At 39.9% G+C, this 12,356-nt stretch overlaps 2 protein-coding genes across 2 annotated transcripts; both read left to right on the top strand.

Annotated features, from left to right (window-relative positions):
* The first annotated feature begins 1,144 nt into the window (after positions 1-1,144).
* On the top strand, positions 1,145-2,957 carry LOC139850073 (uncharacterized). The gene is made up of 3 exons (XM_071839668.1): positions 1,145-1,699; positions 1,798-1,944; positions 2,421-2,957. Exons 1-3 carry the CDS (start codon positions 1,145-1,147, stop codon positions 2,955-2,957), a joined length of 1,239 nt encoding a protein of 412 aa, XP_071695769.1.
* Positions 2,958-3,968: 1,011 nt separating this feature from the next.
* LOC139850722 (uncharacterized) lies at positions 3,969-5,177 on the top strand. Its single transcript, XM_071840277.1, has 2 exons — positions 3,969-4,044; positions 4,473-5,177. The coding sequence occupies exons 1-2, from the start codon at positions 3,979-3,981 to the stop codon at positions 4,944-4,946; spliced, it is 540 nt and encodes a 179-aa protein (XP_071696378.1). The 5' UTR covers positions 3,969-3,978; the 3' UTR covers positions 4,947-5,177.
* The last annotated feature ends 7,179 nt before the right edge of the window (positions 5,178-12,356 follow it).

Genomic DNA, 12,356 nt, shown 5'->3' with positions numbered 1-12,356 from the left:
TTGTATCGTTGTGCGCTTATTTTGAGTTTATTATGCGTGCCTTTGATGAGCAAATATTTGAACGGTTAAAATATGTGTGCCCGAGCATATGATCACATACGATCAAAAACTGTACGTTGTTATTGAAAAGGGTCAATCACTAAAATACCCATTTTTTTGGTCTTTTCTGAGCTGGTACCCAAAAAAAAAAAACCTTGACAAAATGCCCGCGCAAGGCGCAAGAGACCTTGCGACCTTGCGACTTGCGTCCTTGCGCCTTGCGTCCTTGTGTTAAAAAATTAGGTCAAATATAGAAATCAGACACCACATACACACACACACCCCGACACTCAGCTCTTGCGACCACTTTGCGACCGACGGCGATTACAAAGAACCTTGCACTTGCGACCCCCTTGCGACCCGTCTACCCTTGCGACCTTTCTTCTGAGACTCACCACATCACCACCACCACCACCACCATCGCCAGCACCACCGCCATCAGTACATCTCACCACCATTACCATCACCGCCTCCATTAGCATCACCATCACCACCACGATTGAGAAAAAGGAAGAGAAAAAAAACCGACAAAAAACGTGATCAATATGTCACAAGAACAGGTAAGTGTTTCCTTTCAACTATCTCCGTTCGATTACTCCATTTCTATGTCGAAAATGATATATAATTTTTGTTGCACACCAAGTGTTCGATGAAATGCTTCAACGAGCTTGGTGATGCAAAACTCACTTATAGTGTTGCTAGATTTGTTAAAGTTACAGTATTTGGAAGCTAACATTTTATAAAAACTGGAACACGATTGTTTTAGGGCTTAAAACTAGAATCTGGTATAGGCGCAAGGAAAGTCTTGCGTCCTTGCGTTTTGTCCGTAGTAGCTGGCGCAAGGCACGTCTTGCGTCCTTGCGCCTGTGTGATACACGAGACGCAAGGTGAGACTTGCGTCCTTGCGCCTGTATTTTTCTTCTGAAAAACTGTCTGTTTCAGGGATATGTTGAGGCGAAGTTGACGATGAAGAATATGCTTAATGTTATACCTCAACTAAAGGCATCAATGACTGAGAATCAACAAAAAAATTTTTAGGGGAACTTGTTTTGGTCCTTGGCTAGATCTTTCTTACACCGGCAATGATCCGGGCCTTGTACATGCAATGCTCCAAAGAAAGAGTGAGCGACCGATAGGAATAGATGAAAAGTACCCTGCTGATGATGAGGAAATATGGTTTAGTTTCCGTCCGAATTTCAAAATTAGATTTAGTAGGCGGGAATTTTGTCTCATCACGGGGTTTAAGTTTAGTCGTCGCACGGACATGGCACATTACATTCCCAGAAGTTATGATGTAGAAACACCACCGATTAGACGACGTTGTTTCCCAAATCGTAAAGTTAATTCAAACATTACAATTACCGATATCCAAAAGCTTTTATATGATGGTGCTGATTTTGTGGTTAGTGATGATGATGTCGTGCGGCTAGCCATTATTTTGATTGTGGAGAGAGCGTTTATGGGTAAGCAAGGGATTCATGTGGTGAGCAAAAAATACCTATGGCTAGTCGAAGACTTTGCTAAATTGAATGACTACCCGTGGGGTAATCGTATTTGGGATGCCACTTACCCCGTAGTTAAAGATGGATTTCAAGCTCGGGAAAGTCAGTTAGAGGTGGGAAAGGGTTATACTTTGGTCGGTTTTATGTGGTCATTTAAGGTAAAAATAAACAAGTTTGGTAGATTTGGTTAATACCTCTACATTTGAATCGTATATTATTTTTTTATGCGTCCTTATTTATTTAACTAATTTTGTAGATTTGGATTCTCGAGGCATATCGACGAACAATTAAAAGTTTTGCCCACAAGACAGACAAAAATGGAGTACCGAGGGCCTTATTTTGGAAACGTTCATCGGCTGAGACTTTTTCAGTCACTGATTACCTGCATCTACTAAACGTTATGGTAAGTGTTGTTTTTAACATAAAAGTTTTGTTGGTGCTGGAAGAATACAGAGTAAGGATTTAGGATAAAATGGGTTCTGTGATGGGCGCAAGATATATCTTGCGTCCTTGCGTGACCAAGGCGCAAGGTTCGTTCTTGCGACCTTGCGCCTGCACCTTACGTCATATCGCCAACGCAAGAGTAGTCTTGCGTCATCAGTAATTAGGCGCAAGGACGCAAGACCAACCTTGCGCTTGGTTACTGATGACGTAACACGCAAGGTTCACGGCTTGCGTGTTTGTTTCCGGGACGCAAGGTTTGTCCTTGGGTCCTTGCGCCTTCAGCTAACGTCTTATGGTCAACGCAAGAGTAGTCTTGCGTCATCATTTACGAGGCGCAAGGTTGGTCTTGCGTCCTTGCGCCTCGATGTGATGAAGACGCAAGATTTATCTTGCGTCCTTGCGCCTTTGGATTTAACTTTTGCTGCTGTTGTACAGGATGATTGTCCGAAGAATAAACGACCTTTTCGTACTCTGCATCCCACTGATGTTGAGAGTGGATGTCAATGGTGGTTAAAAAGTTGCCAATACTTTGATGGGACGGAAGTGGATGAGGAAGTTGAAGAACCTGTTGAAGATGAACCTGTCAATGAGGAACATGGTGGTGGAGAACAGTCTCAATCTCAATCTCAATCTCAGTCTCAATCTCAGACTCAATCAAACTTATCTACTGATGCAAAGGAATTATACATGTCTTTGGTGAAACGGATGGATAGGCAAGAGAAGGAGCTGCAAGAGTGTAGAACGCAAATAAATGATCACGAGAGACGTATATCTGAACAAGAGAAACGAATATCAGAACAAGAGCAAAATCAAGATGAGGAGTTACTTGGTCGATCCTTCTCAGACAATGAAAACGATAAATCAGCTCAACGGATTAGACGTGGAATGAGAGATCGACGACCAACGCGTGTACTAAGCTCCCCTTTCACAACACCGGGATACAGAAAATCAATCGAGAAGGTATATCTTTAATTACATTTTTTTTACCTTAAACTTGCAGTTTTGTCATTAATTATCGAGAATAAACAGGCTGTGTTTGTTAAAAGTAGGCGCAAGGTCATGTCTTGCGTCCTTGCGTTTGTTTTGACAAACAGGCGCAAGGTATGGTCTTGCGACCTTGCGCCTATGTTACATAAATGGCGCAAGGTCATACCTTGCGTCCTTGCGTGTGTCGCAAGGGTTATCTTGCGCCCTTGCGCCTTTTTTCCTGACTTTCTATAATTCACAGCTGTCAGATGATGTTGCTCGCAAAGTGAAAAGGCTGAGGGTGTCTGAGGCTGAGGAGGTTGTTAATCTCGATACTGAAGAACTGGGTGTTGTTGAAGAAGAACCCCACCCTATTGTTGAAGAAGATGTTGTTGCTCCGATTGTGAAAAAGCGTAAACGGTCGCAAAAGGATTGGGTTAATGACGAGGAAATTTGGTCGATGGTAGACAGGCTAGTGAATGATCAAGGAACTCTACTACCACCACCACCCAATGCTTGGAGAGACGGTAGAAAGCACGTTGGGCCTGCAAAAGATCCGAAGAGTATGGTGGATAGTAAGCAAGAAACGCGGTGCATGTTCATTTTTCAGAACGAAAATTTTATATACCTCACACCTGAGTTTTGGATCAGGTTACTTGGTCTTGGATATTCCGGATACTTGGAAAACTTAGTAAGTTGCTCGCTTATTTGTTTCCATTCTTGGAAAACTAAGTAAGTTTCATGCTTATTTGTTTTATCACAATTGTAGCATATTGATGGATGGGCTACACTTATGTTGAGATATCGTCAGAGGGTTCTCCCCCGAGCAAGCCAGTATTCCACTCCTATTATCCCGACTGACTCGTTTGCGTGTAGTTCTCGATGGACTGTCATGCCATTGGGTTTCCTTTCTAGCCTTGCAGCGTTTCAGTCCTATTATGATGATACACAAAGGGAGGAAGAGAAACGGAAAGAAGCGGAGAAAAGAGGAGAAGTAGCAATCACAGGGGAGAATCCACCTGATTATATGTATTTGATTGGATTAGGGGATGGTAGTGATGAGCTATATCCATCCTGGGCCTATTGTGATAAGGTATGTTTTAATTCCCAATACAAATTTTAGGTTTTGAAGTGTTCTGGAACAGGCGCAAGGTTAAGTCTTGCGTTCTTGCGCCTGGTGTTTTAGGTTGGACGCAAGGTTGTCCTTGCGTCTTTGCGTCTGGTGTTTTGAGGTGTTCTGGCACAGGCGCAAGGTTCAGTCTTGCGTCTTTGCGCCTGGTGTTTTTAGGTGTTCTGGCACAGGCGCAAGGTGTGACTTGCGTCTTTGCGCCTGGTGTTTTAGGTTTGACGCAAGGTTGTCCCTGCGTCCTTGCGCCTGTTGTTTCTGGTTGACGCAAGGTTGTCCTTGCGTCCTTGCGCCCTTTAGTCTTGCGTCCTTGCTTCCATTCTGCAGGCGCAAGGTATGGTCTTGCGTCCTTGCGCCTATTACAGTTTAGCTAATATTGTGTATGTTTTTTGCAGATTTTGATCCCCGTTCACTTTTACGATGCTCAACACTTTATTCTGATTGTGTTGAACTTGGAGGAACAGAAGATATTGGTGTACGATAGTTTGCCCGGTCATGTTGATCAAGAAATTGTCAAGCTCACCAAAGATCTGGGAGATCAATTGCCTGTATACTTAAGAGCAATTGATTACTTTAACCAAAAGCAAGACTCCCAGATTGTTGACTACTTGGAAAACAAGGAGAGCATCGAGTTCATGACCGAGGCAGCACCAGTCGTGCCGGTGCAAGGTGGAAGTAATGGGGACTGTGGTGTTTGGGTCTGCATCCATATGGAGAGGGTGATCTTTGGGTGGGATGAAATCCCAAACATTGGAGATCCTAAAAAGGCCGCAGAAGACTACAGAGTGAGAATGGCCAAGACCTTCTTTCGTGCACGCTTTGATACCCAGGAACCCCCACCAAAAGAGAAAGCAAAAGTTGGTAACTGAGGTTTTATTTTGAAAACTGTAGTTAATTATGTAATTTGTGTATAAAACTGTAAATGTTGTAAACTGTGAACAGGTCCGTAACTGTATTTTTGAAGGCGCAAAGGTGTGTAATCAGACCTTGCGACCTTGCGTCCCGTAATAGCCGTAGACGCAAGGTCCTTCTTGCGGCCTTGCGCCTCGTATTTAGAAGCAGGCGCAAGGTGATTCTTGCGTCTTTGCGCCTTTTTATTAAGCAGGCGCAAGGTTCTTCTTGCGTCCTTGCGCCTATTTTTGAAACATACGCAAGGTTCATCTTGCGACCTTGCGCCACAAAATTTTTATTATTCTTGTAACACTAGCTTGTGCATTCAATATTATAACATATGAAGTAACACACGAAACCACATCATAAAATACTAATTAAAAAATATTACAACAATGGAAGACATCACACCTTAATTTGTTCCTGAAAATAAACGTATTCTAGGAACTAATTACTACCTAAATTGTACGTTGGATAAAACTGAGATTGATAAGCTTGAGATGGTTCGACTGTCTCTTTCGCCTTCGAGGTTGTGTTTCTTGCCCGTTGAGAAGTTGATTCACCTGTTCGGTCATAAGCAGCTGGGCATGTTGATCGAGAATGACCTGGTTCTTTGCAACGACTACAAGTTCTTACTTTTTTTGAAGTTTCTTCACCTTTTGAAGGAATGCGTTTTTTACCTTTAGGACGTCCAGGTTGTCTTTTCTTTAGAACTGGGGGGTGTACAAGTTGCAAAATCCCGGGAACCGGATCCGACCATTCAGACCGATGGGGGAGAGGAAGAATGTGTTCGGAATACGTATTTATGTATGTTTGAGTGCTGAACCAATGTGATACATAACAACTAATATCCTCCACTCCGAAGTGTCGTGCTGATGCAATCACATGACCGCAGGGTATGCCTGATAATTGCCATTGACCACATGAACAAGTTCTATCTTGTAGATTAACCAACCCATTTTTTCGTCCATCATGTACCTCTATTAGATCATTTGTCGATGGAAATGCTCGCCATCTTCTTGATTTGTCCGTCCTCTTAGCTAGCTTACGTTCAACATATGGAGTAACCGGTGAAGTAAGACTAACTGATTTGTTGCGATGTTTGAAATACCAATCATGTATTGAACAACGAAAAAATTCGAACAACATGCAAACGGGTAGTTTACGAGCATGTCTTGATAGAGAGTTTATAGACTCTACACTATTGCTTGTAAGGTATGAATACCTAATATGAGTAGATTGACTTCTGGACCATCTATTGATACCATCCTCACATAGAACTTTATAAGACGCTTTCAATCTCCTTCGAAATACATCCAGATGATCATGAAAATCCGACGCACGGTACGCCTTAACCATTTTCCAAAAGTGCCATTCGAAGAATTTCATCTTGTTGGATTTAGTTTTGATGTTCATGAATAAATGACGTGCACAATGAGCGTGAAACGCTTCCGGAAACACGTTTGCAATGCCGTGTGCTATTGAAGCAGCACGATCAGAAATAAAAGTAATCTCTGACATACGATCAACCATACCATAACTCATTAAATGATCTCTTAGGTTACCAAAAAACCATGACCAAACACTGTTTGTCTCGCCTTCACCAATTCCATAAGCCAATGGCAAAATTCCATTTTTGCCATCCATCGCAACAGCAACTAAATTAGTACCCAGGTACCCACCCTTTAAATGTGCAGCATCGACGATGATTATCGGGCGGACATGTTGCACAAATGATCGAATCTGCATGAAATTTTCACAGTAAATCAAATATTATTAATAAAGACCTCATACACCATACGCAAGGCGCAAGGTTTTTATTGCGTCATTGCGTATTAGTTGGCGCAAGGTGACCCTTGCGCCTTTGCGTATGGTGTACATATTAAAAGGTGGCTTTTGCTAAAATATATTTACTTACAACTACTCCAATGGACATGTAACACATCACAAATTTATTTTCTTTATCGGTAACCAAATTGGTGATGGTCCCCGGGTTGTGGATCTTAAGGTTATGAAGGTAAATGGGAAGCATTCTAAAGGAGTCATCACTACTGCCACGTAACATCTCTATTGCTTGACACTTGGCCCTCCATGCTTGATTGTATGATACACTCACTCTAAACCGATTAGCTACATCATCACGTATATCTTTTGGTTTATACTCTCGATTAGCAGCCTTGAACGAATCCATAAGAATACTACCCAACACCTTTTTAGTAGCATGTTTATTGTTTCCCATAATTTGTGTGCGTGAGCAAGTGTGTACGTCATGCAACTTTTTAACCATAAAGTTTTCAGTGTGTCTTATTTTGTATGCACTACATTTCCACTCACAATTTGGCAACACACATTTAGCGGTGTACCGAGATTTGTCTGACTTTACAGGCTTTATTTGAAAGTTTTCTTCAAGGCATTTTGTAAATAGCTGGTTTAGGAATTCTTCCTTGTTCGAAAACGTTTGACGAACTTTGACCAAATCAGATACCTGATACGTGGTTGGAATTGGGGTCGTAAATTCTGGGTTTTCTTCATCTTGCTGACTGTGTAGAGTTGGCATATTCCAGAATACATCTTGTTTTTCTTCATCTTCTTCATCTTCATCTTCCTCGTCACTTGCTTCATCCGATTCACTAGACCCAACAACAGGTATAAACGGGTTCTCTATTTTTTTTATTTTACACACGTTCTCGGCGCCATGGTTGAAGAAGTCAAATTCTTCTGTGTTTGGAGGTGGTATTTCAGCCTGTTTTTCTTCCGAATAGTGTGTTTCGAGGTTTGGTTCGGAATTGTGTATTTCATCCTGTTCTTTTTGCAGATGGTGAGTTTGTTTGTTTGGTTGAGACTCGAGAATCCGGAGGTTTTGTTGGAGATGGTGTGTTTGTGGATTTTGTTGGGGCTGGTGTGTTTGTGAATTTTGTCCGGGTTGAAGCATTCTAACTTTGTCGACAACATAAATATCAATAGGCTCGTTTGTGACAGCGTGTTTTAAAAACTCAAAAAAATCTTCATGATCATCAGTAATATCAAAAATATGATTATTATCAATATATCTTAGCGAAACAGGTGCATTAGGTGGCAATTCAATTTTTTTGAGAATTTTCCTTAACAATACTCTTCGATTTATTGGTTTTTGTGGAGCAAGTGGTAGTTTTAATCTGGTTCTAAAACAGTCAAGAGGCAGATACATAGGTATGTTGTTAACAAATTCAAAATTACCTCCACAACATACATGAACAACAAATGCTTCATCATTACTACAGCTCATTAAGACACAAATTAGTGAAAAAATAGATAAAAGTTGGTACCTTAACGATGCTCTAATGACTTGATCTTTTTGAAAATGAAGTAAAATAAAATTATTAATCTGGAGTTCTAGCCTCATTAAATAGACAGGTACATAATCTTATCCGTAAAGGTACAAAGAATCCAAAAAAATCTTATCCAGAAATCAGGAAAAATCCATTCTGATAAGGCGCAAGGCGCAAGGACGCAAGCCCTTATCCTTGCGCCTTGCGTTTACACGCAAAGGCGCAAGCCGCAAGGTCGCAAGGTCTAAAGATACTTGCGCCTTGCGCGGGCAAATTCTCAAAAAAAAAAAAGGGGGTTCCAGCTCAGAAAATGCCAAAAAAATGGGTATTTTGGTGATTGACCCTATTGAAAATTAAAAAATAATAATTTTGAAACTTGGACAATAATATAATATTTTTATTTATTTTGACGTCTTAAATAAAAGAAAAAGCATAGCTAAAATATTCAAATTTGTTTAGAGTATACTTTTTGTTTGATTTATTTATTTTTAGTTATATTCTTCTTTAAAGCGAATGTAAGTATATATAATCACATCTCACGGATCATATTTAAAGCATAACAGCATATATCTGCCCAAGCATGAAAATTGAAAACATACTCAATAAGTCGAAATTCATATTTATTTCGATGGTAGACATAAGACATTTGACTAATTGACTATTTGAGATAAAGTGCAATCTATGTGTTCCGTTTAAGCAATGCTACTAGTACTCACTCAAAATTCACACACTAGAGTAGTTGATGAAATACACCAATCACAGTTCAAGTTTTTTCTCTGTGCAATTGATTTATTTCATTTGTGTAATTTTTTTTGTGTATATTGTGAAAGAAACCCACCTAAGGTTGGGCTTCTTTTTTTTGAATGAACTATATCTTCCCCAAAAAAAAAAAAAAAATGAAGCCCATTTTACATATCAAGAGTTCATTTTTTTTAATGGCTAAATCGTTAGTCGAATTAATATGAAGCCCACACTTGTTATTATTTAAGGTATGAAAAGAAGGAAATTTTAGGAAGTCACCAAAGCTCGTGGTCCCACCCAGTTCAGTATTACGGAGTATAAATTTATTACTAGTAAAATGACTCGTAAAATTACGGATTTGTTTAAACGAATCAATTAAATGACATGTTTTAGGTATTAAGTGAATGTAGATGCTAAAGTCATTTATTTTAATGACTCGTTCGACTAAGAAACTTGTTGTTGTTTTTACAAATATATAGAGACATTATTTTCGCATACATATGTAACGTAATTAATCTCTTAAAAAGAATTCATGTTTGAATATTAATAATATAATTATTATAACTATAATTATTATAATAAAGATAAATAATAATAAAGTTTGTTCAAAATTGAGTATTTATATTTTTGATAATAATTATTAGTAATGATAAATGCCTTTTGATTGTTTTTTAGAAAATTAAAATACAATTATTATATAAAGGTTGTACAATATGCTTTAAAATTTATAAATGTGTTCATTGGGTGTTCTGTAGAAGAGTATACCATTTAGGAAAGATTATTATTTTCTCTTATAAAAGATTTTATATTATTTTTTAATTAAATTAATATAAAATAATGACATTATCAAAGATGTTTTAAAAAATTTTGTTTTTATTTTGAATTATTTTTATGCTTAGAAATTGTTTATTTATGACATTATTATTTTAAAGATTTAATAGATAATTATAGATACTCCGTACATAATAATTACTCCGTAGATTATTAGCTGATTGTCACGGACTTATCTCAATAAGCTCACGTGCGACACTTAGTCTCTACTAAGTCAGCCTTACTCAGACCTTATAATGATTCAAGTAACCAAAAGAGAAAATATTATAGAACAAGTGGAATTGAAGAAAATACTTATATTGCTTGAGAATGTTTTTCAAGAGAGAATATTTGAGATTTGAGGTGTGGTGTGCCAAATGAGGCCACCCCTATTTATACTACTCCTACCTCAAAATGGATGGCTAAGATTACATTAAATCAATGGTTATGATTAATCTACTATAGAACATTCATGACTCTAGAAATATCTATAGACTTTCCACACCATTCCATGGAAAAATCAATGAGAGATTCTAGATACCTTCCATATACTTCTTGGGCCTTCCATGATTTGGGTTGTAAATTCTTAATTGGGCCATAATCTTAGTGGGTTGGGCCATAAAATTGTTGGATTGTGACATTCTCCCCCACCTAAGCTCGCGATGTCCTCGTCGTGTGATCCTCGTGATACTTCTTGATTTTTTCTGTGAACTGACACAATAAGTCTTCGGCCTCCCAGCTTGCTTCACTATCGGGTAAGTTACGCCACTTAACTATATATTCTCTATAGCTCGGCACACCTCGTCTTCGTACCGTTCGATGCAACAATATATCTTCCACCTCACGATCAAACGAAGTCGCAACTGCCATTGGTGCAAGTTTGGAAACTCCTCATTCTGGGTTTTCGTCGTCTCCATGATAAGGTTTTAAGAAAACTTACGTGGAAGACTGGATGAATCTTTAATTTGGGCGGTAGTTGAACTCGATAAGATACATTCCCAACACGTCCAATCACCAGGAATGGGCCTTCATATCTCCGGATCAATCCTTTGTGCACCTTACTAAATGTTTTGAATTGTTGAGGTAAAAGCTTCACCATCACTTGGTCCCCAACTTTGAACTCAACATGTCGTCTTTTCTCATCCGCCCATTTCTTCATTTTCTTGGCCGCCTTATCTAGTGATGCTCGTGCCAAGTCGGATTGTTCGTGCCACTCCTTCATCATTCTATAAGCGGCTGGGCTACTTCCATCATATGAAGCGGCCAAAGCATTCGGGGTCAAAGGTTGGCGTCATGTCACCAACTCAAAAGGACTCTTCCCCGTGGACTCACTCCTTTGCGTGTTATAAGAGAACTGAGCAATATCAAGAAGCTTAGCCCAATCATGTTGATTTGAACTTACATAGTGTCGAAGATAGAGCTCCAATAGTGCGTTCACCCTTTCCGTCTGTCCATCCGTTTGGGGATGAAAACTCGGGGAGAAATTCAAGTCTGTCCCCATGATCTTGAACAACTTCGTCCAAAAACGCCCCGTGAACCTCGGATCTCGATCACTTACTATCACATGCGGTATCCCCCAATACTTTACCACATTCTTGAAAAATAGTTTTGCGGTCTCATCCGCAGTAACTTCGGATGATGCGGCTATAAAGGTTCCATACTTGGAGAACCAGTTCACCACGACTATAATACTCCCACACCCTTCCGACTTTGGTAAGCAAGTGATGAAGTCCATGGAAACACTCTCCCATGGTCCTTTCGGCGTAGGTAGCGGTTGTAATAGTCCTCCTGGTTGGCGTTGCTCTATCTTGTCTTGCTGGCATATTAGGCATGTTCGCACGTACGTATCTACGTCATCTTCCATCCTTGGCCAATAGTATGCCAACGTCCTCTTGATACCTGGATGACCGGCCCACTTTGAATCATGACACTCTTTCAAGATTGTCCGTCTAAGATCACCCCACTTAGGCACATATAACCGGTCTCCTTTGGTGAATAATAGATCTCCCTTGAGCCAAAACCTTCGTGTTTTTCCTTCTCGAGCCATTGCAACAAGGTTCTTGGCTATAGGGTCATGCTCTAATCTCTCCTTTATACGGTCTTAAAGGAAGAATTGTGGTTTAGTGATCGCCGCAAACTCCGCCTTACGACTTAAGGCATCAGCTATCACATTAGCTTTCCCAGGCTTATACTCCAACACATAGTCAAATTCGGCTAGGAAGTCTTGCCGACGAGCTTATTTGGGACTCAACTTCTTTTGGGTTTGGAAATAACTCGTTGCGACATTATCCGTCTTGATCCCGAACCTTGATCCCAAAAGATAATGCCTCCATGTCCTCAAACAATGAACCACCGCCGTCATCTCTTTCTCCTGTACAGTGTACTTCCTTTTTGCCTCATTAAGTTTCCGGCTTTTGAACGCGATCGGGTGACCCTCTTGCATTAGAACTCCTCCAATAGCAAAGTTCGATGCGTCTGTGTGTAACTCGAACGGAATGGTCACATCCGAAAGTCTCAACACCGGTTTTT

Source organism: Rutidosis leptorrhynchoides, chromosome 5, assembly GCF_046630445.1.
Source record: "Rutidosis leptorrhynchoides isolate AG116_Rl617_1_P2 chromosome 5, CSIRO_AGI_Rlap_v1, whole genome shotgun sequence".
Taxonomy (NCBI): Eukaryota; Viridiplantae; Streptophyta; class Magnoliopsida; order Asterales; family Asteraceae; genus Rutidosis; species Rutidosis leptorrhynchoides.
This window is presented reverse-complemented; position numbering and strand designations above follow the sequence as displayed.